The sequence below is a fragment of the Peromyscus eremicus genome, chromosome 5 (assembly GCF_949786415.1).
Source record: "Peromyscus eremicus chromosome 5, PerEre_H2_v1, whole genome shotgun sequence".
Classification (NCBI taxonomy): domain Eukaryota; kingdom Metazoa; phylum Chordata; class Mammalia; order Rodentia; family Cricetidae; genus Peromyscus; species Peromyscus eremicus.
The window spans coordinates 25,249,803-25,276,751 of record NC_081420.1 but is presented as its reverse complement, the minus strand read 5'-3'; the positions used below and the strand labels follow the sequence as shown (position 1 = coordinate 25,276,751).

Here is a 26,949-nt window from a genome sequence, read left to right as displayed (position 1 = left end):
CAGTAAATATTTGTTGGTTTGATGAGTTCTGGTTGAATGTGGAGAGTCGGCATGTCCTGGAGCAGGCTGAGGGTGGCTCTTTCTCTTGTTTGAGTCGTGGCTCACATGTGGAATTAGTTACCAAGGAAACTGGGAGGGAGAAGATGAAGGAGGAAGGCACTTAACTGAGACTATGCCATTGACTCACCATCCAAGGAGGTGATGCCTCCCTATAGATCTCTAGTCATCCCTGTTGGGACACCCAGCCTGTGGCATCCCGACAAAGGGAAGACTCAATCCGTATTTTGCCCCCTTTAGCTGGATGGCACAATAAAATCTGGCCACTGACCGGTAACTTCTAAAACTTGATTGACTTGATAACGAAGTGTTTTTCCATAGTGTTGCTTGAAGGGCTTATAGCTTTATCTAGCTACATAGCAGAGGCTCCTCAGTGATTAAATGACAGCCTGTCTGAGAAAATATTCTCCAGCTTTGAGTTTTTGTTGTTATTGGCATCTTATTTGAGGCCATAAAAACAATAGTATAGCAACAAGAAAATCACCCAGTCATTCCAGAGTCCATTTTTGCTCCCTATTCCCTGATTTAGCCCTGCCTAATCACATGAGGTCTCCACCACAGGAGGGAGGGGGAAGGAAGATGGCTCAGGCATTGGGACTATGCTCTTCTCTGTTCAGCAATGTCTGGGATGGTGGACCATAGTGTTGCCATGCCGTACACCACTTTCTCTATGGTCAAGCCTCCTTGGGTGGGTTCCTCTTTGGTTCAAAAGGGCTCTAAAGAGTGAGGCTCCTTTCCTTACTCCTTGAGGCAGGTCCTTCATCCCAGTCAGGTCCTTTCTGGAGGAGGCTCCACAATGGTTGCTTTCTTGTGTTCTCCTCCAGCTTGGGCAGATCTTTCCCAGCTGTATTCTTGGGAACAGTAGAACTCGGGGGTGCTGTGTCTACCTAGAGGGGCTCTACCAACCCCGTTTGTCAGCTTAGGTTTGAGCTCCCAAACAGCAAGTTGGCGTTTGTGCTTTGTTATGTCCTGGGTTCCTGCTTGTCGGCTTCTGGGCTTTTGAAGGTTCTGAATAGAGACCATCAATTGCTGATTGCTGTTTCGTTGCTTTGGTGGAAAAAGCAAATGGTTAAGATGGTTTGCATAATAATTGCCTGTGACTTATTCCCGCCCACCTATTGGCTGCTTATTGCTGATACCAGACAGGAAGAGACAGGGCAGGGCAAAGTGTAGGCTGTGGGGGCATCAAGATGTGGTACCACATTGTACCAAGTGTACATGGACCGTATCACTTGGAAGTATGAAGTTAGGGCAATCATATGCTAATGGGGACAGGGTTTTAACTGTGTGCTTGTATGCCTTTACTGCGTGGCCGATGCCTTTTTTTCAGTAATGTACCTCCCTCCCTGGTGCATGCTCTTTGACATCCCCCCAAAACCCCTTTCCTCTCTCTCTTTTCTTTTTGGTGCTATGGATGCAACTCAGGGCCTTCCACATGCTAGACAAGTGCTCTGCCACCGAGCTACCTGATTCCAATCCCACCTGTTTTCTTTCCACTCTGTGAACCTTGGCTCTTTATTATCTCAGTGCTCTGGTGAGGCTGGAATGCTGGTCTCTAGAAATCCCGGGTCAAAGGTCAAGTCAGAGATGCTTGCTGCTCTCTACCCGTCTTGACCATGCTGCTGCTCCTCCTCCGCCTCTTCCCCAAACCTACGGAAATGCCTGCTTGCTGATCTCATCAGCCTGTGATCTGAGACCTTGTGACTTGGCCAGAGGGAGGTAGGGAGCCACCCACCCTGTGGACCCTCTCCTACTGCGAGGACCTGCTGCGCTTCTGGGAAAATAGAATGTGAAGTGAACAGTTTAGCTTGGACCTGGTCCGGAGGCAAATCATTCGCTTCACACGGAGATCTTCTGTCCATTGTGTTCTCAGGAAAGCTAAGTGAATCACCAGAGTGAAGAATGTGTGTCTGGTGCGGCCGCAGTAAGAGAGTATAATGTTTTGAATTAGAGGAGGGAGGGAGACACTGAGAAATCTTTGGAACAACAAAGTGACCAGCCAATTACTCCCCTCCTCTCCCCACAGATATATGCTTGGATAAGAATTCTCTTCTCCGGCCTGGTTTTTCCTAAGCTCAATCCCGAAGTGACATGACAAGGCCATGTTAGACATGGAAATTATTGAAAAGCAGCAGATTCAAAAGTCACATTTCACCAAAGGCCCCAGGAAGCAGAGACGAGGCCCTGTGAGAGAACATGTCTTTAACTCAACCCGAAATGTGTTTTCCTTGTCCCACTTGTTAATTAGTAAATCAAAACCAAACGAAAAATATAAATAAATGCATGCCACAAATCTGTCACACTTGAAAGGTTCCCAGATTAATTTGTCTTCCTGGCTTTAAGCTGTTCATCAGCATTGCCCCATATGGAGGAAAAGTGCTCCCAAATGCCTTGGTAGGTTGGCATCTCTGGGGCCCTATGAATAGAACAGCTTGAAAAATAGCGTTGTTCAGGTGAGAGGTACCTGCTTGGCTCGGAAGTTAGGGTTCTCTTTTAGACAGCAAAGTGGAGGCGACAGGACATGGTTTTCCGCTTTCTAGGGGCATTTTCTGTCTTGTGTGTTCCGAGTCATATGTTCCCATGCTCGGCCCTGCTGAGTTTGTGTGACTTTGGCAATGAAGAAAACATTACCTTTTCAAGTACACTTAGAATCCAACAGGACTGAACAGAAGCAGCTGAGCTGTGGCTAGGAGGGATAGAGAGGCCTTGTTGTCCCAGAAAAGGCAAGCCATTCTCTCAGAGCAGTGTTGGGAGAAACATTTTGTTATGTTTTTGCAGGGACCTGGGATCCAAGTTTTGTCTATTAAAGGAAAGGAGAGGCCCGGTTCTGTTTGTGTGCAGACTGCCAGCTGTACTAGGGAGCTATTTGCACCCCCAGGGTGGTGTCTTTTTATTCTTGGGTTTAGAACCCCGGGGCATCAACATACAGCCCTGTTAAGACCCTCATTATCTGGTGCCAAGTCTTGGCCTTTAGTTTGACTAGGAAATCTCCCAGTGTGTGACCTTGCTGTTCCCAGGCCAGCCAGTACTTGAAGTAGAGTTCTGCTGGCTTCAGGGCTGTTGTCCCCTCATTGGACACATGCATGCAGCTACCTGCTCCGTGCCAGCAGTTGCTGGAGGCACTTGAGCCAGGTGAACACAAAAGAGAATTCCGTGTCCTCGCCTGCCTTACCTTTGGGACACACCTGTGTTTTCCTTTTCACTTGCCGCGGCCCGAGGGTTATGGAGAGGAAGGAGGAGGAAGGCTGTGTGCAGATGGTTCTGGCTAGGGACATGGGCTAGCCTCAGAGCCTAGACTGCCCTGTGCCAACCGAATTCGAGAGAGGTTGGAAAGGATCATGAGAAAGAGTTCTACCCACATCCCCGTGTTTGGCACACCGGGTGCTGTGCCATGGATTATAATAATAAAATAATCTGATGCGGTGTAATTTGATAGGGATATAAACCTTGGTGACCCTGGGAACTGAAGCAGGGGACTGGGCCTGTTGGTTACTTTTTTTTTTAACTTTTAAAACTTGAATGGTTTGTTGAACCAAATAGCTCCATTGTCATGGTTAAGTCCACTGTGGAGAAAGCTAGGATTTAGGATTTAGTGTTTTGGGTTTTTTTGTTGTTGTTTTGCTTTTTTTTCTTTCTGCCACCCAGTTTGAGAAACAGTTGCCCAACCCAGCATAGTTCAACTCTCAGTTATTCAGGAGATGATTTTCCCTTTTGGAGGTTTTTGCTTTTCCTCCCCTAGACTCTTTCCTGGAAGCAGTAAGATGTATAGGTCAGATAAGCAGAAGTTAACACAATGAACATGATCCCTGGTGCTGGAGAGGCTGAGAAACAAGGCCTGTAATAAAAGGAAGGGCTGTATCTTCTAGTGCCCGGAGGGACAGTTGGAGTCTATAGGATGCTTTGCAACAAAATAATCCTGTCACTTCCTCTACCTCATCTCTACAGGCTAGTCAGCAGAGAGTGAACACAGGCAAATCCACCAAAATGGATTTTTTGATACCATAGTCCAATACATAATAAAATAACATAACACGGTCTCCATTTCTAGATTTCTATGGCCACTTCGAGAGACTGAGAATGGTTAAGTCACTTGGACCCAGCTAAAAAGAAGTGCCTTTGACTGGCCCATCATCAGCCTCCCCACATGACCTGCACACTAGGCTACTGACCTTCAGAGGAGCGCACAGACGTCATTTGATGAGGGTTCCTCGCTCTTTAACTTTGCCAGACTCTGTTCTGGCAAGATGTGCCCTCTCTTGTCTTTGCCTCTCTCATCATCCTTCCCACGATATTGATCTGGGGTGTCGTGTTCATGTGCTATCAGTCTGCAACACTCATCCAGTTCTCCCTCTCTTACGCTCGTCTGTGACTCCTCCAGATTAACCTCGTTTCTGTCCCACTGAGCAGATGCTCACTGTGAGCCTACTGTGAGCCTACTGCACATTGACAGTGTGCACCAAATCCCTAGCTCCTGTCCTCTGAGTTGTGTTGTGCAGTTGACCTTACATTGAGATAAGCAAAGAATGGGAAGCTACCATGTAGCTAAAGTTTCCCTGCCTGGCCCACAGTCAGGACAAATCTCTCTCACCTGCCAGTCCCACAGCCGCTCAGACCCGACCAAGTAAACATAGAGACTTATATTGGTTACAAACTGTATGGCCGTGACAGGCTTCTTGCTAACTGTTCTTACAGCTTAAATTAATCCATTTCTATAAGTCTATACCTTGCCACGTGGCTCGTGGCTTACCGGCATCTTCACATGCTGTTTGTCATCGTGGCGGCTGGCAGTGTCTCTGACTCAGCCTTCTACTTCCCAGCTTTATTCTCCTCCTTGTCCCGCCTATACTTCCTGCCTGGCCACTGGCCAATCAGTGATTTATTTATTGGCCAATCAGCAACACACTTGACATACAGACCACAACACTACCCTTTAATCAGTTTTATTTGGGGAGATGGAATTTTCTGGAATCAGCTAAAGGTTGTGGCGTATGTTGTCAGTGTACTAATTGCCACTTAATTGTTTACCTCAAAATTGGTTTGTTTTACATCATGTAAACTTCACAATGATTAAAAAAAAAAAATAACGGAAGAGAAAGACGTAAGGAGTGAGTCGGGGTCTATTTCTGTGAATGAAGGCTGTGATGTAGAAATTCACTCCACCCACCTATGCATGATGACCTGTGCTTCGGCTCGACTATAACTGAAGTAACTTTGTTGAATTAATTTCCTTCTTTTGCTTTATAAAACTTAGCATGCCTGGAGTTTGGATCCTGAAGCACAATGGGGTTAGTTATTTGGGTGGATAGGGTTGCTTCTTTAGAGCCAGCAACCTTGGGTAGACATACTGTGCAGCTCTTCCAGCCAGGTGATGGGTCTCAGAGGAAAAGCTCACTAGAGCAGAGGTCAGAAGCCTGACTTCTATTCTCACTCCACATTCTCCCCCCGCCCGAGGGTGTTCCAGGCCCGGGACAGAGTGTCCAATCCTAGCTCGGGCATTTGTTTGTCGTTCCTGAGTTCCCAGCCCTAAGCCCTCTCTTGGAGGCTTGGAGGTGAACAGGCATGGTCCCTGCCCTATGAGCTTACAGTGCAGTAGGTAATACTCTCGATACAAGGTAGGGATGTGATACTGCAGATTTCCATGAGATGTTATGGGAAGTTAGAGTAGAGGGTACCACAACCACTAGGGGTAGGTAGATTGACTGAAGGAAGGCAGCTGTCTGTTACACACACACACACACACACACACACACACACACACGCACACACACGCACACACACGCAATGCAGCTGCAAAGAGGAGAAACCATTTGGCTATGGTTTGGGAAGCTTCAGTCTATGATCAGTTGGCTCTGTTGGTTGTTAGGCTTGTGCTAAGGCAGCTTTTCATAGCAGAAGCACAGAGCAAAATAAAGTTGCTCACATGAGTATAAAAGACGAAAGACATAGAATCCTGTCATGGCCTGAATATGAAATGTGTCCCAAAGGCTCATGAATGCGTGGTCATTTAGCTGGTGGTCCTAGTCTGGAAAGTTCTGGAAACTTTGAGAAGTAGGACCTAGCTGGAGGTCACTGGGTGCTGATCATTAGGAGTGTCTTGTCCCTGTCCCTTCCTTTCTCTCATCCTCTGTTCTCTGGCCACCATGCTGTGAACTGCTATGTGCCATCACATCCTCCCTGCCATGATGGACAGATGCCCTTGAGATGATGAGCCATAATAAATGCATTTCTCCCTTTTATCATAGGGATGAGCAAAGTAACTAATACAGATTCTAGTCCCCTCTTCAAGGCCAGACACTCAGTGACTTAAGACCTCCCATTGGTCTATTTTGTAACAGTTCCATTGCCTTCCATTGTAATACTATGCTGGGGGCTAAGTCTTTAGCACATAGACTTTTGGGGTGCACTTAAGATTGAAATTATAGCAGAAGGCTTCTTGGGATTCAGTCTTAAAGGAAGATTTCAGTATTTATTGTTATTGTGTTTAATTTTGTGTGTGTGTGTGTGTGTGTGTGTGTGTGTGTGTGTGTGTGTGTTATGCACATGTGAGTGCAGTGCCCAAGGAGGCCAGAAGAGGGCATCAGATCCCCTGGATCTAGAATTACGAATAGTTGTGAGCTGTCTGTCATGAGTGCTGAGATCTGAACCTTGGGTTCTCCGCAGGAGTAGTACAAGCTTGTAACCACAGAACCATCTCTGCAGCCCCTTGCAGGAAGATTTCAAAGAGCTCTGCATTGCTCTAACAGAATGAATGCTGGTGCCCCCTTTCCCTGCTGGATTCTTATGTAGAGACATAATAACTAATGTGATGGCATGAGAAGGTGGGGCCTTTGAGAGGTGACTGTGTCATCAGGCCAGAGCCCTCATGAATGGAATTAGCATTTATATTTATGTATATGGTTCCACGGGGCTGGAGAGATGGCTCAGCAGTAAGATTGCTGCTTTTCCAGGGGACCTGTGTTTGATTCCTGGCACCCACACCAGGTGGCCCACAGCTGCCTGTAACAGCCTCTTCTGGACTCACGCATACACACAAGCCCTCCCTCCGACACATGCATGCACACATAATTAAAAATAAAAATGAATATTTAAAAAAAAAGGTTACATGAGGCTGAGAGTATAGTTTAGCGAAGGACATGATTAGTTAGCATACCAGAAGTCCTCGTTCCAGTCCCTCAAAGCCACAGAGGAAGAAAAGGAGTCCCAGAGTGCACCTTGCCCTGAGAACTGTGCAGGGACAGTGTAGGAAGATACTCTGTGGGAACCAGACCCTCAGCAAACTCTGGATATGTTGATTTGACCCTGGCATTCTGGCCTCTCTCTGTAACTGTGAGGAATAAATTCCTATGGTCTAGAAGCCACTCAGCCTATGGTTTAAATTTAAAAATATGTATAAAGCTAAAAGAGTTGTCAAAAAAAGTACCGTGCTAGGGCTCAGTTGTCAGATTCTCGCACTATTGGGAGATGATGGGGCCTTCACGGGGTGGACTAGTGCAGAAGGGGTCTGGGGGAATAAAGGTACCTGAAAGTAAAACACACCCTTTCAGTAAGGACAGCAGGATAGAGGGAGATACAGGAGAGGGATGAGAGACACTGGGGAGGGGTGAGAGACACTGGGGAGGAGTGAGCATAAAGAGAATGGTTGAAATAGTAAATAGTGGCCTTTGGCCTTAGATTCCTATTGATTTTATAGTGGGGATAGTACTTGCTCTGCCTACCTTCAGGGACAATTCTAAGGACAGAGAAGATAATCACATGTGTGGTACTGCTTTATAAACACTTCAGACAATAAGCTGTTTTTACAATATCCTTCAGATGTGAGAGGGATGCTTCCCAAATGTTGTTTTCCAAACATGAAAGATAAGACTTCAAAATATGGAAGTTTTCAGGGCAATCTGTGAGCTCCCTGCTGATATACTATCAGATCTAAGATAAAGAAAATCCAATAGGCCTGAGAGATGAGGGTCAGGGCCTCAGGGGTGCTCCAGGGTGGCATGAGAGCCAGGCTTGGTTCCCAGGAGCAAATAAACATAAAGCCCAGGTTTCCACAAGAGCAAAGGTCAGTACTACTGCAAAGCCTGAGTCCAGTCGGGGAGCTGTTGCTGAGGTTCACACAGCATCCTGGGACTCCCCGGCAATAAGTGGTCCCTAAAAGAAAACTACGTTTTGCAAGGAACAACAGAAACATCAATGTAAACATTCATGGTGAATTTCTAACTCAAAACTTGAAAACCCCAAGCCCCCAAACACACAAAGAGGCACACTACCAAAGGGGATTGATCATCAGGGGAGTTGGAAAGGAGTATCCATTCACCTGTCCTGAGGACTTTGGAGAATAGACCCGGGTTATATAGAAACAGTGAGAACTATGTGGAAAGAACAGACAGCACTATAGGACAATTGGAAAGGACTGGAAAGACCCAACAATAATGACAGCTGGAGCTATTAGAAATGAAAAAAAAACATATTCTATTAAACAACACAAGTTAATATCGATGAATTTGTAAATAGACCTAAAGAAATTAACCACTTCACCTACAAGATTTTTTTAAAAAAAAAAAAAAAAAAAGCAAGCAAGAGAAGAGAAATGTTAGAGTCTACTGTGCATCTAGCCGTTGTATTTGAAGGAGACAGTAAAGAGGAAGATTTAAAAAAAGCACACTGCGAGGCATGCTTTGGGAGATCCGAAACTGAGGTGTCTCCAGAGAGAGAAAAGAAATCGCATGTGTAGTGCAGAGAGTCTAGGCTTAGCTTCCTCCCTTCCTCCCTGAGGACACACTGTCCAGCCTTGCTGTGCTGTGGAAGTGGGAGGTGTGGGGGTGTCTGCTTTTCTTCTTAGATTTTCAGTTTTGAGCAAATATGTGACTTTTTTTTTATCACTTGTGAAAAAACGCATACTGTGCATATTGAGTTTTACTAAGTGTGGCCTGGTTGCTTTATCTAGTCTTTGTGAGTGAGACTTTGTCCTGAGACTTCCTGATCCACATTTGTTAAGTACCAAATGTGCTCTCTGATGAGAGCTGAGATCTGCTGGTTTCCCTAGTGAGACACAAATAGTTGAAGCTACCAAGAATGTTCCTGACCTAAAATGACATTAGTACCTACATTTGGGTGTGAAAATGGTTGTAAAATGGTGGGTTTTTTTTAGTGATAAATGACTTGACTTGGTGTATGGCTCAGTCTGTAGAGGGCTTGCCTTGCACGTGTGAGGCCCTGTGTTCAGTTCCCAGGAACTCAGTCCAGCTAGGGAGGGGGTAATGTGTGTGATTGCACACGAAGCAGATTTTTCTGTTCTCTTCCTTCATCCTCATTTCCTTGTCTCTTGGAGTTCGTCAGTTGAAATAGGTGCTACCTTTCTTTTTCTCTAGGCAATTTTTACATGTGTAGGTGCACATGGGTGAGAGGAGCATCAACAGAGTGCAGGGGATGGGGTTGGGTAGATGTGTGGCGGACAGAGGACAGTCTTGGGAGTCATTCTTTGTTTTATGAGACCGGGCCTGCCACTGGGTAGGTTGGATGGCCAGTGAGCCCCAGAAATCCACCTGGCCCCATTGCCCTAGCCCTGAGATTACAGACACATGTCACCATGCCTAGCGGAGACCAGGCCAAGACTGTGAGAAGAGTCACACGGGCATGAGAGATGCTATCCAGCATTGAGCCTAACGTGTGTGGGAGCTGAGGACCAAGTTCAGGTTCTTGTTCTTGCTCAGCCAGCATTGTACCAACTGGGATTTCTTCCCAGCCCTTCTCTAGACCGACAACTTCAATAGATATGATTCAGCCATAGATGCCGTTTGGGAAAATACCCATATTAACTATCTTTTTATAATCAAATTAAGCAACAGTGAGAAAAAATAACATTTAATGAGACCAATAAAGAAGGGGAAATTGAAAATGAATAATAGTTATGAAATTCTTTTTTTTTTTTAAGACAGTGAACTTATCTGTGAGTACCAGGTCTCATAGAAAGATCCCAACTAAAAACAAACAAAACAAAAAACCCAAGGTAGTCATCTCCTGAAGTATGACACTCAGAGTTGTCCTCTGGCCTTCACATGTACACACACAGGCACCTACACACACATACACCATCAGGCATGCCCACACAACCCTCCCTCAAAAAAATTACTGGAATGAGGTGTTCTATAGATAAGCTGCCAGACCTCTGAGAAGAAGATCACTTCTTGGGAAGAGAGCGATCATCCCTGGCAGAATCTGAGAGGATACTGTAAGAGAGAAGGTATCACTGGTCCTCTCATGAGCACAACTGCAGAAATTCCAAATGAAGCTGGGTGTGCTCACTCCCCTGTGACTCTTCATATGCCTGACTTAGCTTCCAGCACAGCACCAAAAAGGAGCATCATCTTCTCCATTATTTTAAAGGGCGTGGTTCTCATGTTCCCTCTCTTGTTATCAGCTCTCTCTCTTTTTTTAAATTCGGCTAATGGAATTCTTCATATGTCTGGTTAACTAGCTTTTAAAACTGACTCAAGAGACAAAACAGTGAATTGGAAAGGAAGACCTCAATTGGGACCCCAATTCCATTAAGCCAAATGTAGAAAGATCATTTTTTGAAATGTTTGAGAAAATTTGATAAATTGGTTATCCTAGGAGAGAGTAAAGAATGTCTTAATTTAGCTGGGTATGATCATGTGATAGATACAGAGTCTATTTTTAGTAGGTTATTTTTATTGTGGTTAAAAATATGCATAGCCTAAATTTATCATTTTTAGAGATGTGTCCATTTTTACTTTTTATCTGTTTAAGTGTTTGCCTGCATGTATGTGTATGTATGCAGCATATGTGTGCTTGGTATCTGCAGAAGCTGGAAGATGGCATCCGTTCCCCTGGAACTGGAATTACAGTTGTGAACTGCCTTAGGGGAGCCAGGAACCAAACCCAGGTTCCCTGCAAGAGCAGCTAACACTCTTAACGACTAAGCCATAATTTAAAAGCCTTTTGTAGGCGGAGTTTTTTGTGTTCCAGAAGTTGCTCCCAAATAACCACACAGAGACTTAATATTAATCATAAATGTTCAGCCAGTATCTCAGGCTTATTACTAACTAGCTCTTATAACTTAAATTAACCCATTTCTATTCATCTATGTGCTGCCCTGAGGCTTGTGGCTTTTCCTCTCCTGCATGTGCTGCTTCCTTTCTGTCTAGCTGGTGACAACTCTCACTCCAATCTTTTTCTTGCCAGTGTCTTTAGTCTGGTTCTCCCACCTAACCTTATCCTGTCCAGCTATTGGCCAGTCAGCCTCTCTATGAAGCCAATCACAGCAGCATATATTTACACAGTATAAAGGACTATTCCACAGCCTTTGGGTGTTCAGTTCTATGGTATCAAGTCTATTCATATTGCTTTGTAGTCATCTTCAGAACATTTTCGTCTTCCAAACTGAAACTCTACTCACTGACCACTAACTTCCAGTTTCTTTTTCTTTAGCTCCTGGCAACAGCATTCTATCTTCTCTCTGTTTGACCTAAGCTATCTTATAAATGTAACCATACACTATGTGTCCATTTGTGTCTAGCTTATTTCACTTAGCACAATGCCTTAAGATTTCATCTGTACTGTATTATCTGTGAGAACATTCTTCCCTTGTAAGGCTAAAGAATATTTTATGGGGTTTCACACTGTGTTTTTGTTCACCGATGGATGCTTGCCTGGCTTTTGGCTTTTGTCTGTTATGAACACCACTCTCTCTGTAACATATCCAGAGAGATAATGACTGGTCCCATGGTAAGTCTACAACGAGCATGTTGAATTGTCATAGCTTTCTGCACAGCAGCTGTACCATCTTCCATTCCTAGCAGTAGCACACTAGAGTTCACCTTCTCCACATCTGTGGCCAACTCTTGTAAGGAATCTCCCATGTTAATAGGTTCATCTGAAGTAATGATGAAGAAGGGAGATGGGACTAGTCAACAGCACCCACAGAATAGCTATGCCCACCTGTGGAGCTGCAGCCTGTCTCTCAGCTGACAAGCAGCTGGACGTCTGCAGGGGCTGTCTACATTCTCACTGTGAACATGCCTGTCCTGTGTTCATAAGTGCCTGCTCAGTTTCCACCCTGCCTGTGAGAGAAAAAAAAAAACTTCAAAGAAAAAAGAGAAACATGAAACCCTATGAATTGCAGTGATTCACACATATGTAGTAGAAGTGTTTGTTTTTAAGAAGCAAGGCATGATAAATACACTGTTCATGATATGAGGCACTGTGGGGCAGACATACAGTGGGACTAGTCACATTCTAGGATTAAGCTGGTGCTTCTTGCCCTGCTTCAGTGTCTGCTTCCACAAGCTACATCGTCCTTAAACCATGTCATTTCTGTTCTTAGGGAAATGATGATCCAGGATTGGTCTGAAATCTAAACAGGTAGAATCTGGGGCAGAGAAAATAAAGCAAGTTCTGTAAATCAAATTCGTTCCATTTAAAGGATGGAATTCTGGTTCTCAGTAGTGTCTTTCTGTTTTATTTAGTGTTAAAACAAATGTACTGTTGTGGAAATGGAATGACAGCTGAAAGAATGCAGTACATTGTTTTGTTTTCACTGACCTTACACAGGACAAACAGAATGAGTAGGCGACCTTATACAAGGTTATTACTGGTTAAAAAAAAAAAAGTTTTAACTGGTCCTTGAAGTAAAAATTCTAGGAAGTATTGCCTAGGAGAAAGCAGCATCATTTTACTCGAAAGGAGGAGAATGTGATTTCACAAGTGCCCTTTTGGACAGGATAGTCTGTTCTGAGAGACAAAGCTAAGTTACACAAAGTATTAGTTGGCACTATCTAGGCAATCAGTGAAGGTCTGTTCTGAACTCATAGGGCTGGATTCTCAAATAACTGCCTGTGGTTGTCACAGCATTTATTGTGTGTATTTACACGATGTTTGTGGCTATACTGAATAGGTGGTCTCATCGGATCTTAGGAAATGTTATCTCCACTCAACTGATGCTTGAACATACTGTCAGCATCACATAAGAAGAAAAAAGGTGGGGGGCAGGGAACTGAGATTTCACACTGCAACTTAAGAAAGGGTTTAATTTGGTTCAGGGATTAAGACAGGATCCATACAGTCCACAGTGGCAGGGAAGTCATTGGCGGCAGGGATAGGAGATGGCTTGGTGGCTGTCAGAACCTGAAGCAGCTAGTGGCATCACATCCATAGTCAGGAGGCAGAAATTAGACAAGAAGTAGGACCAGGCTAAGAAACCTTAAAGTCCAACCCCAGGGACCTACCTCCTCCAGTGAGGCTCCACCTCCTCAAGGTTGTACATCCTTCCAAAACAGTGCTGTCAGCTGGAGACTGTGTCTTAAAACACATGAGCCCAAGGGGACATTGAACATTCAAACTCTACCATCACATGGTCTTCAGGTGCACATGGAGGTAGTAACCTAAATGTATTTATGTCCTATGTCCCTGTGAGCCATCAGCATACGTACTGTGTAAGGACAATCATATGCAAAACGGTAGCGGAGGAATAGGGATCTGTCAGCAAACTTCAGTGATGATGACTGTGCATCCAGGAGGAAGAGAGGAAGACAGGCAGCTCCCACTAAGGCACGAGAGAGGGTCAGGGATGGGTGAAAGATGCAGGCAATAGTCAGAGGCTCTCGGGGTTATAGAGACCATGAATCTCCTCTGAAGAGGACAAAAGAAAAGAATGTTCGATGTTGTCTTAGAAGGGAAAATGTCCCTAGAAGGCAAGGGTTGTAATTCCCACTGTAATAAAGCAATGTTTTCTCATTTCTAGGATCTTTATCTTTTTATGTCTTTGAGAATTTGCCAGATTCTTTACTCTTTTTTTCCTTTTCTTTTTTGAGCTAAGCTTTTAGCCCGCACTGTTTGTATATGTATGCATGAGCGGGTGCATATGGATGTGTGTGCACATATATGGAGACCAAAGATCAACCTTAGGTATTTGCCTCCATTGATTTTCGCCATATTTTTTTGAGGCAGGGTCTCTCACTGACCCTCGGAGTCACTTACTTGGCTAAACAGGCTGGCTTGCAAGCCCCAGGAATCCTCTAGTCTCTGTATTCTGTCCCATTCTCCATGCCAGGATTACATAGATGCTCACCACCTTGCCTAATATGTGGGTCCTGGGGACCAGACTCAAGTTCTCCTACTTGCATGGCAAGCCCTTTGTCAACTGAGTCATCTCTCTCCATGCTGTTCTTAAATTTTGAGTCCTCTATCCTCTTCCTCATGATTGCAGATGAGCATCACCTGACTCTGTCAGGATCTTAGTCCTGCACGTTGCTTCCAGTGTTGGACAGTCTTCAATCTTAAGAATTATATGCTGTCACCCCCTTCCTAGTACGATCAGATTTCCCTTCCTCCTTCCTCTCTTAGCTTCTTTTGTCCATTTTCCTTTTCTTGTATTAATTGCCTGTTACTGTCAAACAAATCTTCAAAAATGTACTGTCTAGAAACAGCAATGCACTGTGGCTTTTCAGTCCTTTGAAATTACTGGGTTCAGCAAGGTGGTTCTCCCTCGAGGTTTCTCATGTCAGGTGGTGGCTGCAGTTGGACTTATCCAAAGCTCCAATGAACTGGATGTCCAAGATGGTTCCCTCAACTGGACATACTTACATGCCTATAATCCCAGCCCTGGTGGAGGCCAGTAATTCAAGGCCAGCTTAGTCTACATAGTGATTTTGAGATCAGCTTGAACTGCATGAGACCTTGTTTCATAAAACAAAAAAAGCTTTAGCTGGAGAGGTGGCTCAGCAATTAAGAGCGCTTGCTGCTCTTGCAGAGGACCCAGGTCCAGCACCCACATTAGGTGGCTCACAACCACCTGTAACTTCAGTTCCAGGAGATAGGATTCCCTCTTCTGGCCACCTCTGTTATTGCATGCACATTCTGCACATGCATTCACATACACACACACTCTTTCTCTCCTAATGTGACATGATTAGACAGTTGTCCTTATTCTCTTTCTCTCTCCATCATTTCCTCTGCTCTCTTCTGTCCCCACACCTCCATGTACATCTGCCATGGTCTGGGCTTCCTCATAACGGGAGGTTTCAGGATATGAGACCTCTTACACAGTAACTGTCTTTCCCCCAGTAGGCATGTGAGGAAGCTCAGAACCTACAGAAGCACAGGAATTGCTTCCCGTTCACAAGTGCCAGAGTCCACAGTCAAAAGCAGGTTACAGATTTAGCTGGGGGTGGATTGTTAGGAATGATGGTCCCTGTAAGGACCGATTACCACATTTCCCATTTATTGAAAATTGTGTCTGTCCCTCTATTTCTTGCAACTGAAGTATCTTATGTATTTTAGTTTATATACAGAATTTTTTCTATTCATAGTAAGAGATGGAAGGAATTCTTTGGAGAATTCTTATGCATGCTTTCTAAGGAACCTTTAAGAAACCCATTTTCATTTAGCTATATTAAAATTAAGTATCCTAAAGGTCCTATAGAAAGGATTGTGACTTTTTTTTTAAGGAAAATCTCTTTGAGAAATCAGATTTAATTCCTTTTTAGACAACAATGATAACATATCAAATTTACAAGGCGGATCAGTTTTAGGGAAAGGTGATCCACCTTCTGTGTGGCCGTCCTTGGGTGAACCTTTCAACAGTCTTGCTTTTATTCTCAGGCACTGACTGGCAAACCTGCCATCGTGCTGGGGACACACCATCATCTGCTTTCTGCTCAGACCTCATTTGACTCTTACTGAAGCCAAGCTTTTTCCTAAAGCAATTGAAAAGGGGGGCATGGAGCTGTTAAGGCCACTTGCTGCCCTTGCAGAGGATCCAGGTTCAGTTTCCAGCATTCACATGGTGGCTCACAACCATCTGTAACTCCTTGATGTCTCTTATAGACGGTCAATGTCATTTTCAAATCTTTCCACCAATAGATTATTTTATTTAATTAAATCTTTTTAGATGATTTTTATTTTATTTATTTATTTATTTTAGAAGGTTTTTAAAAATATAATTTATTTGTATTTTATGTACATTGGTGTTTTATATGCATGTAAATATCTGTGTGAGGGTATCAGATCCCCTAGAACAAGAGTTACAGACAGTTGTGAGCTGCCATGTGGGTGCTGGGAATTGAACCTGGGTCCTCTGGAAGAGCAGCCAGTGCTCCCAACCACTGAGCCATCTCTCTAGCCCTAGATTGTTTTTAAATGTCTGGTTGTTTTGCTCTCCTATGTGTCTGTACCATAATTCCAGGGACTCTGACACCTTCTTCGGCTCTCTGAGGATGCCAGGCATGCCCATAGTGCACATACATGCATGCAGGCAAAACATTCATACATAAAAAATAAAATAAAATCAAATCCCCAACAGTTTTTGAACTGAAAAAGGAAACAAGTACCTCAAATCTAGAAGATTGCTCATATAACTACATGGTAGTTTTGAAACATCTTTATTGGAAACCTTGCAGCCACAAATAACCTAATTTTCATCAGCTTCAGGGGATAGATACCATTGAGGACGTACATTCTTCCAGAGAGGTATTAGGCTGGTGTTTGTTGTTGTTTTTTGTTGCTTTGTTTTGTTTCTTTGCCAAATCTTCAAAGCTTTTCACTGGCAATGATAGAAAGCAACCCATGTGGAAGGAAATAGGAAGTCAGAGGTGGCAAATAGTTAGGTTTTTTGTTTTTTCCCATGACCCCCTACAAAAGCTGCCCCATAAAAGATGAAGTTTAGGATTGTCATTAAGAAAACTGAGGCTGGTGAGACCAGTCAGCATTTAAGAGTGCTTGCTGCTCTTCCAGAGGATCTGAGCTGGGTTCCTAGCATCCATGTTGGGCAGCTCACAAACCCTGTAACTTCAGCCCTAGAGGATCCAATGTTCTCTTCTGGACTCTGAAGGCACCTTCACTGAAGTGTATATACCTTCATATTGATACATGTGCATACATATATATTAATTAAAAATAAAAATAAGATGTAAAATGAACCAAACCAGCCTGCCTCATCTCCCCAGGAGCGGCTCTCTACCCATGCTTTGGTGGAAGTAGAGCCTCTGTCCTTTTGAAATGACTATGAACTAAGCATCTGGGGTTTAATTTTACCATGTCTCTTACTCAGAAATTAATATAGACAGTTGAAACCTGACTCTAAAAATTAATAATTAGCAATTGCAAATTTCTTTTGCCTTTGCCTCATGCAGAAAAAAATGACAGGTATTTTCTTTTCTGATTTTTTTTTGAGACATAACTAACAAATAAAAAGGACCTGTGCTGATAGAGTGCCACAGATCTCCTCTCTGTCCATTGTGGCTGACAAGCCCCTCCACGTCTCATATGCTTGGCAGGTCTCATATCAAGGCAATGCAATCTGTTAGTCACTGCGCTGTCTATCGGGTCTGTTGAACATATTCATCATACAGAATTTAACTTTTGTTCATTCTCATTGACTTTCTCCAAATCCCTTTCCACTCTTTCCTCTGACCCCAGGCAGCCACCCTTCTACTCTCTGCTTCTAGGAGTTTGATTTTCACAGATGCTACATGTGAGTGAGATCAGCCGGCTTTATTGTTCTGTACCTGGCTTATATCACTTAACACCGTGCCTTCCAGGTCCATCTGTGTGCCACAGAGGGCCAAAAGTCATTTAAGTGTTTATATACTTCATTTCCTTTTTACGTTCATCCACAGGAGGGAAACTGGGTCCAAGTAACATTGTTTGTGTGTGTGTGTGTGTGTGTGTGTGTGTGTGTGTGTGTGTGTTCCATATTTCTCTAATTTTATGTCAGCCATTCATAGCAAGTGACACTGTTTTCTTCATGCATTCCTTTTCTCTTGCTTGGAATCTGCTGTTGAATTAAAAAGGGCTCCAGCAGCTTTGTGGCATATAGGGCTTCTCTCTTTAGTCTTCAGGGATTGCTTCCATTGGGAGGAAATCATCTTCCATGAGACTTTAACCCTGGAGTCCTCAACAAAAATCCACTGACACCAGGCTCCAGTGGATAGTTCCAAACCCATGGTCAAACAGGCGGCCCTGGTTAAACTCAGTGGTTAATCAAAAAACAAAGACGTGAATGGGGAAAAGGGACTTGGATGTCATAGGTAGACGGGAGATGAGAGGGTGTGTTGAGAAGAAGAATGTATTATGTACATGCATGGAGTTGTCAAACAACAAATCTAGTGTTCTACAAATATTTTCACGGAATAGCAAGCAAAACATGGAGACTTCTGTCATGTCAAGATGGGGGAGACGCACTGCCTGCCCTCCACTCATGCCACAGCTCCCAGATTAGCTCAGGGTGCCCCTTTTCATGTCACCTACAGATGGTGACACATGAAAAAAGCCAGGGAGGGAAAAGCAGCAGGGAGGGAAAGGCTAGAAGGGTCAGGAAGTCATCCACATAGAGTAATTATACATAATGATGGATTTCATGGTGATCTTTCATGTATTCTGATCATATTAACCCCTCACTGTCTCTGTGTCTCCCTTCTGCTCCCACTACCCTCCTCCCTCTTTCTAGCTGCTCCCACTCTACCTTCGTGTGTTTTTCACCCAATGAACTGTCACTAGGGTTTCTTGATTACATAGGAGCACAAGTAACAGGTTGTTTGTGGGAGCATAGGTTCCTCCCCAGTGGCTGCACCACAGAAGATGATGTCTCCCCCTCCTCCAGCACTGTCAACAGCCTGTACCTTCTCGGGGTGACAAGGCCAACTCTCCTGTGGGTCATAGGCAGGCTATCACAGTGCTGTCAGTTCCCAAGTGCAGCCATGTGTCATGCCCAAGGGACAGTGTTCTATAACGTTCCACCCCGTCCTTGGGCTCTTACATCCTGCCCATTCCTCTTCAGTGCTTCCCAAGTCTTGGAGGTGGCGATAGACACAGACGTCCCACTTACATTGGACCCTCAGTGGTCACTTATTCACCAACCTCAGGGCAGACGTGAGTCTCTGCAGGTCCACTACAAAATGAAGCTTCTCTTCCCAAAGCTGACGTCAGCACTGACCTATGGGAATAAACATAAATAGTTAGAAGGTAATTTGACAGGCACATCATGGGTATTTACAAGAAAAAACAAAAAGCAGTATCTTCCCACTAGGACCTCTGACCTCCCCAGTCATGGGTCTTTGGCCAGGTTTACAGGATCAGGTGTGAGTTCCTCCTACGGAACGGGCTGCGGTTGTAATCAGAAAGTGATTGGCTACTCTCATAACAGCCATGCCACTACGGCACCAGTGGGCACAGCTTGCCTCGGTATAGTTGGTAGTATAGCAGTCAGGTCCACAGCTGAGTTAGACTTTACTTTAGTCCACAGCTAAGGACTTTACCCCTAGCAGGCTCCATAGCACCTTGCAGCACTATGAAACTTCACAGGCAGGGAGGAAGCTCTTGTCTCAGTTCCCTCTTGATTCTCTGTTCTGCAGCCAGAGAATGGGGCATATTCACCAACGAGTCCTCACTGTCTTGTTCTGATGGGCAACCAATTACAGTGACCGTTAACGTGTGTTGTTTAGGGGACCAACAACTCTTAGGAAGGTGTAGTGGGTGGCAAGTTCTTCTTCACTATTTCATTCCTTCTCACACCTTTCTGCACAGTTGTATTCTTTTTTGCTGATGAGGGAACCCAGAGCCAAGCACCTTTAAATAACTTGATCTCGCGCAAATCATTTGTTCAGCCAACTCTTGAAACTGCGGTGTTTAAACTGAATGCAGCGCAAAGATTGTGCTTCATCTCGGGCAGAAGGGAAAATTTCACTCTCAGCCTGCAAGGCAATTCATCCAGCGTCCCTTAGCCCCTTGGTCTCATTGCTCCGCCGCCGCTGGTAACTGGTAATCTGTGAAGTAAAACGGGGGAACGTTCGTGAGGTGAGCCCGTGGCACCAGGTCGAGTAACAATAGTTGTCACTCTCTCTTGTTTAATCTTATAGTGGAGTACGACAAGGAGTTCTCCCCACGCCAGCGACACCACAAAGAGTTCAAGTTCAACTTATCCCAGATTCCCGAGGGTGAGGCGGTGACGGCTGCAGAGTTCCGCGTCTACAAGGACTGTGTTGTGGGGAGTTTTAAAAACCAAACTTTTCTTATCAGCATTTATCAAGTCTTGCAGGAGCATCAGCACAGGTAGGAAGGCTCAGGGAAGCCCAAAGGTGGGGCCACTCCCTGCTTCTCACCCTCTCTCCTCATAGGACCTCAGGTGTCTTTGGAAGGTGGTCTGAAGGTCAGGGGCTATTGAACGTGAAGAGCTGGTGCTCTGAGGGGTAGCGTTTAGCTGGCAAGGTGCTTTGCTGTTAAGTAGATTTTTTCAAATAGGGGTCTTTCCCTAAGCAAGCCAGTAAGCAGTACTTAGTAAACATCCTTGATGACCAGCCAATTGATTTATTGGGATAAACTGTTTCCTGTTATTGTTTGGTCCTCAGGTTTGATGATGTGTGAGTGGCTAAAATTAATGCACACATTAAAATTATAGAACAATGCTTACAAGTGATTGCAAGTCAGGTGACTGAAAGGTATGTATTTGTGTATATAGTATACATACATGCTTACTTTGAATAAGCATATACAACCACTACCATTTAGGTGCAGGGAATGATAGATAACTGTTTTCTGTATGTCTGTGTTATTATGCTTTGCCAAAATGAGTTCAGACTGATTTATCGGGGGGGAAAATCTGCAATAAAGTATATTCATGGTGCTGCCTGGCAATGAAGAAAATATTCCCCAGCAACTGCTGGAGCTTGGAAGGGCAGAGGACTAGGCAGTAAGACCTGAATTCAAGTCTGTAGTAACAGAAAGGAAACCAATCAGTTTGTTGAGCAGGTGGGGATCTGTTTAGCATATCAGTCAGTGAGAACATCGTACAGGAAGCAGAGATTCACATGACACAGGGAGTAACCTAAGTCACTGATCATGCCTGCAACAATTAGAAAGCCAAGGCAAAGATAAGCATGAACGAGGGAGGAGACCCCAAACTTAATAGACCCAAAGACACTGTGATTTGGCCTTTTTCCAAAGCAGGTTGCCATGTAGCCGAGGCTGGCCTCAAACTTGCGGTCTTCCAGCCTCTGCCTCCTGAGTCCTGGGATTCCAGCCTGCCCACTGCCCACTGTCTACTTTGGCTTCAGAAACCAAATCTAATTGGAAAGACTATTGACTTTCCAGTAGGTTCCAGAGATTCCACTCTGACCTTGGTTTCTCCTGGATATACGGATCTGTGTGTGGGGATGGCAAGGAACAGGAGCTAGCCCTGGGGGAGGGTTGTTTTAGCTTTGAAAGCACACCAGTGTCCAGGAGGGAGATGTAGAAGGCTCTAAGAGCTGTGAGACACACTTAATAGAGTGGATGAGGAGTAGCAGGTGGAGGGAGGCAGCAACTTAAGTATTGGACACCAGAATTTGGAGTCAAATCTGGTGGATGGTAAAAGCCAGCAGAAACAAGCAAATGATCTGTACATACCTTAGGAGAGAGAGGTCAGCAGCCTGTTCAGAGCGATCGAGTCCCTGGGAGGGGAACTTATTTATGCCTGATCCTAGGTATGGTGGAGGTTGAGGTTTATTGTAGATAAAAGGGAGAACATAGCCAGAGGCAGACACATCTGGAAAAGTCCAGAGTGAACATGTTTAGACTGAGCCAGACCATGTGAGGAGAGAGGCCGGGGAGGCACAACATACATGACGACCCGAGAGGAGCCACAGACCAAGAGACTGCTGTAGCCAAAATGGCTGAGTTATACAGGGGCCAGAGGAGCCGGGGAAGGGAAGCCAGAGAGTCCAGGGTAAGAAGCAGGGTATGCCAGCCAAGGAAGACCCTGAAACAGGTAGGGACTGAGGGATGGTAGAAGAATTGATGGCCAGCATCCACTTTGATATGTTAAAGGCATCTCAGTTAGCCATTTGTCCCAGGTTTGAGACCTAACACTAGAAGAAGGACCAGCAGATGCCAGGCACTGGGAACACATCATGGTGCTGAATATCTACACTAAGGTCATGTCTTAGCTGGGACAGTTAAATGATGAGTAAAATATAGCCATTGGGGTATGGTGACAATGGACCAGAATTTTAGAGCAAGGAAGTTTCCTGGTCTTTTCTCTCATAAATACACATTTATCAGATAGCTCTACAGAAGCAGGCTTGTTTGGGAAAACAGAATCTCTCCTTGCTAGATATTCATCTTTTGACGCACTGGAGAGAATTGGCATTCAGTGGGTCTTTGGACCCGTCTTAGCCATTGGCTTTTCAATCTGTCCAACTGGATATTCAATTTTTCTTCTCTGGTGAGAATAGCCTAAAGGTACCTGTTGGGCTCACAAGTTTGTTTGAAATGCATGATTTCTCCCTCTCTTGCAGAGTGATAACAAAAACACTAGGCTAGAAGTATAGTGACTGTGGAATTTTTCAAAGGAATTTTTATTTTAAAGAGAGAGCTAGCAAGAGCTTTGTGAGCTTCTTACTGAACTCTAGCCAAACAGGAACAGCTGCCATGTGCTCACGGTGGTGGTGACATCCTTCCTCAGGGCCAGCAGTGAGTTTGAAAAGCAGAAACCAGAATGGCCCCAACCTCGGATGGCTCTCTGGGCGATTTGTCTTGTAGGATGGGAGCATTTGGCAATGGGATGTGTTTCATTTGTGCGCATAGGAGAAGGAAAACGCTGGGGAAGCTGGGAGACTTTCATGCTTTTGAAGGGCTCCAGGTTGGCTGGGGGAGGTTTTCTTATCTGTGGGCCAGGAGCCCAGGCCTCCTGCTACTTCCAAATGTTCTTACAGAGGCCTCCAGACTTAGCTGCAGGGCTCCTTCTGCAGGTTTGACCTCACCATCTGTACCATCTTGGGGTGTCTTGCCTGAACACGCTTTTCTGAGCAGAGAGGAAACTTATTTATCTAATCTGTACTGAAGGGCAATTTGTAGCATTTGCTGTGTTCACTGAATGTAACAAATGTTTGTGCTACAAAATAGTTGGTCTCCTCGAGTTGGGAAGTTGGGTTTTTAACTGCTAACTCAGAACTTTAGTGAAAGGCAGAAGAAATGGTATCTTGAGTCTTTTGACACACAAAGCTGATTGGAGGTTGTTAAAGCCTCTGAGAAGGCAAGGACTGGCTGTAGAAATGTGTTTCTGTAAATAACTGGAACAGATAAGTTTATAACAATAACAGAAATTGACTTCCGAAGTACAGGGTACTTATTTGAGAAACATAGTACTTGAGTCAAAGCCTGAGAATGGATCTTGAGATAGAGCATATGTAAGCCATGGAAAGACCTGAAGCAACCCTTGGTTACAGTGAGAGAGACTTGATTATTTTGAAGCCCAAGGCATTCTTTGGACTTATGTATATTACTTCTTTTAAAATTTACTCAGTGGTGGGCTGGCAAGATGGTTCAGCAGATAAAGGTGCTTGCCATTCAGGCCTGGTGACCCGAGTTCAAGCCCCAGAACCCACATGAAGGTAAACAGAGAGAAGCAGCTCCACAAAGTAGTCTTCTCATCACCACACACATGTCACAGTACACACACGCATCATGCACACAGACACATCATGGGCACATGTACACAATAATGACAATAAAATTTAAAAATTACTCAGTGGTTTTGTATATGTTTATATTTTAAGATGAGTTTAATGGAATGTAGCTCAATGTAGAGTACTTGCCCAGTGTGTACAGAGTGTGGGTTCCATCCCTAGCACCTGGGTTCCATCCCCAGCACCTGAAAAGGGGAGAGTGGGTGGGAGTGAAGAGTGTGCCTGGGAGGAGTTAGGGGGAGATCAGGGAAATGAATATGATTAAAACACATGCAATGTGTGTCACTGTTCTATTGCTGTGAAGAGACACCATGACCAAGGCAACTCCTCTACAAGAAAGCATTTAACTGGAGGCTTGATTACAGTTTCAGAGGGTGACTCCATTTCCATCATGGTGGGAAGCATGGCAGGAGGCAGGCATGGGCCTAAGAGCTCCATCCTGATCCATAGGCAGCAGGCAGAAAGATACTGAGCCTGATGTGGGCTTTTGAATACCTCAAAGACCACCCCCAGTGACATACTTCCTCCAACACGCCACACCTTCTAATCCTTCTAATCTGTCTCAAAGAGTCCACCAAACTGGGGAGTTAGCATTCAAATATGTGAGCCTAGAAGGGCCATTCTCATTCAAATCACCACATCATATATGTATGAAATTCTCAAAGGATTAATAAAAATTCTGTATTTAAAATGAGCGCAGGATTTGGTACTGAAAACGAATACATCCTTACAGTAACGCTGATACAAATTTGCGTTTTATATAGAACTGGCAATTTGGAAAAGGCCCTTCCCTTCATATCCTCTCATTAGGATTTTCCCTTGTTCCATCAAATAGGAGAGGAAGAGGTCACATTTAAGAGAATAAAGCATGGCATATTTGAATTTTGCCAAGGCTAAATCATGCTGAAACTATGGTTTGTTGTGTTTCCTAAAAGTCACCCTGATAACACTAAGCTAGGATAAGCAAGAAGTGCCCAGAAGTAGGTTAGCAGGCCCCATACCTCCATCTTTTAAGCTCAGATGCAGGCATCACAAGGATGCTCCAGTCTGTTCCCATTGGTGGTAAAGCATGTCTGTTAGAAGTTCAGCCTTCCTGCCGAAAGCCTTTCCATTCTTCTCTTGACCAACTGCCCGTCAACAGGTTTTGTAGAGGAGGGGAGGGGAAGAGAAGGATGACGAGGATAAATTGATGTGCCACCACCTGTATTTTTCACAGATCATCCTGTCCATTTACCTCTTCATTGTGATCTTCTGTGTGACATGCACAGTAGCTGTCTTCACACTTGGAGTGCACTCACAGGCCGCCCTGAGTTGTTCTTGCCCTCCCATACCCACGCAGAGTAGCAGGATGGTAGCGTGTCTTTTCCACACACACCAGGACTTACTTCTATCACATCTGCGTTAGTTACTTTTCTCATCACGGTGACCAAGTTGAGCTGGGAAAGAGCAGCTTGGGGAAGACGGGATTTATTTTAGCCTACAGGTTCATGTCCAGGGAGGCATAGTGTGACTTCATCTGTGGTAGGAGTTGGGGCACAGACCGTTACATTTTCATACATGAGGAAGCAGAGAGAGACTATGGTGAGTGTGGGTGGGGGAGGAATACCAGGGCCGGCTGTAATTCATAAGCACCCCCACCCCCAGAGACCTACTTCTGCAAGCCAGGCCTCATCTCTTAAAGGTTCTACAACCTCCCCAAACACCAGAATCAGCTGGGACCCAACTCTTCACACTCCAGTCTTTGGAGGTATTTTACATTTAAAGTATAGTAGCATATTTAGGTAAATTAGGCGATTTTGAGGACTTTGTGCCATTTTTTGTCTACAGATCTTATTCAGTAAATTTTGCGTTCCTGAAAGTCCAAGAGATTCTTGTGAGAGCCAGTCAGGAATTCTGACAGAAATGTTTACTTTCTGGGGTGTGGCTGTTCCTTGCATGAGTCAGTCATCTTGCCTCTGCTGGTTCTGGCTTTCCACGTCTTCCCTATCTGACGGTCATATTGTTTGGCAGTGGTGGCTTATTCTCTTTGAGTATTGATCCTTTCTTTACCATGTTCTATCATACAGGTTTCTTGGGAAGACATTTAAAGTAAGAATAAGCAAGCTTAAAATGCATTTTTTCTGGTACAAATAGCATTAAGATGGGGGGGGGCAGTGGGTGAGTGGGAGAATGCATACATGTGTGATATATGAGTATGTGGATGGAGAGGGTTGAGTAGAGGCCAGAGAGGGGTGTCAGGTGTCCTCTCTCTCACATTCTCTACCTTATTCCTTTGAGGTGGGGTCTCTCCCAGAACCCAGAGCTCACGATTTCTGGCAAAGCCAACATCCAGCGAGCTCCAGTAATCCCCCTATCTTCATGCTATACCGCTCTGGGTTTACAGAAATGTATGTGACCATTCTTAGCTTGTTACATGAGTACTGGGGTTCTCATGGACCTAACTCTGGTCCCCATGGTTTCACAGCAAACAACTGAGTTGTCTCTTCAATCCTAGTGTTGAATGTCTACATGCTATTATAAATGGTAGTATAGTGTAGTGTAGGGTAGTGTGTGTGTGAGTGTGTGTATAGTTGGTTTGTGCTCCCATGTAGAACAGCAATTGATTTTTGTGTATTGATCTTCTATTCAGAAACTTGAAATTTTATGTTAATACTAATCATTTTTCTGTTCAGACTTTTGAAATGTCTATGAGTATAATCATATATCTGTAAATATCTTTTAGTTCTTTCTTTTCAATTCACTTTTTTGATGCTGCTTTTTTTTTCTTTTAATTTTCCTGGCTAGGAAGTCCAATGCAATTCTGACATCTACTTATACACTAACCTTGGGGGATAAGTGAGAGATTTGCTATCATGCTATTAAAGATGACTGTTATAAATGTTTCTATAGACACAAACTAAGTAGACTAAAGAAATTATCCTCTAAATTTTCTAAAAGTTGTTGTTTGTTTGTTTTAAGATTAGGAATTGATGTGATTTTATATATATATATATATATATATATATTTTATATATATATATATATAAATGTTTTTCTGATTTCATAGGATTATGTGGTTTTTCTCCTTTATAGTGTCAATACATTAAATTTTCAAATACTAAAGCAATTTTAGACCCTGGAACAAGTTCAATTTGTGATTTGTTACTGTTATATACACTTGGATTCAGAAACTGCATCTGCATCTAGTGTCCAGATCACCTCCGGGTCTATTGCCAACGTCTTTTTAGTCCCTTGATTGTTTCTCCATTTGATTTTGTTTCCTGACATGCCTGACAACTTTTTGTTTATTCAGTTTTGTGTATAATTTAATAAAAACAGCTACAGACATCGTTGCTTTCTTGCAGATGGAATTCAACATTCTTCGGGAAGCCAGAGGCAGTGCACAGCAAATCATTTTACCCCTTTGTCTTGGATGAGGCTGGACTTCGGGTTCCCTAAG

General features: G+C 44.1%; 1 protein-coding gene across 1 annotated transcript in view; it reads left to right on the top strand.

Moving 5' to 3' along the window:
• The window catches only part of Bmp6 (bone morphogenetic protein 6), a 152,367-nt gene that overhangs the window by 98,612 nt on the left and 26,806 nt on the right, over positions 1-26,949 (top strand). The window contains exon 2 of the mRNA XM_059263148.1: positions 19,926-20,118. Coding sequence (XP_059119131.1) covers positions 19,926-20,118 — 193 coding nt within the window. The remainder of the gene's footprint in view (positions 1-19,925; positions 20,119-26,949) is intronic.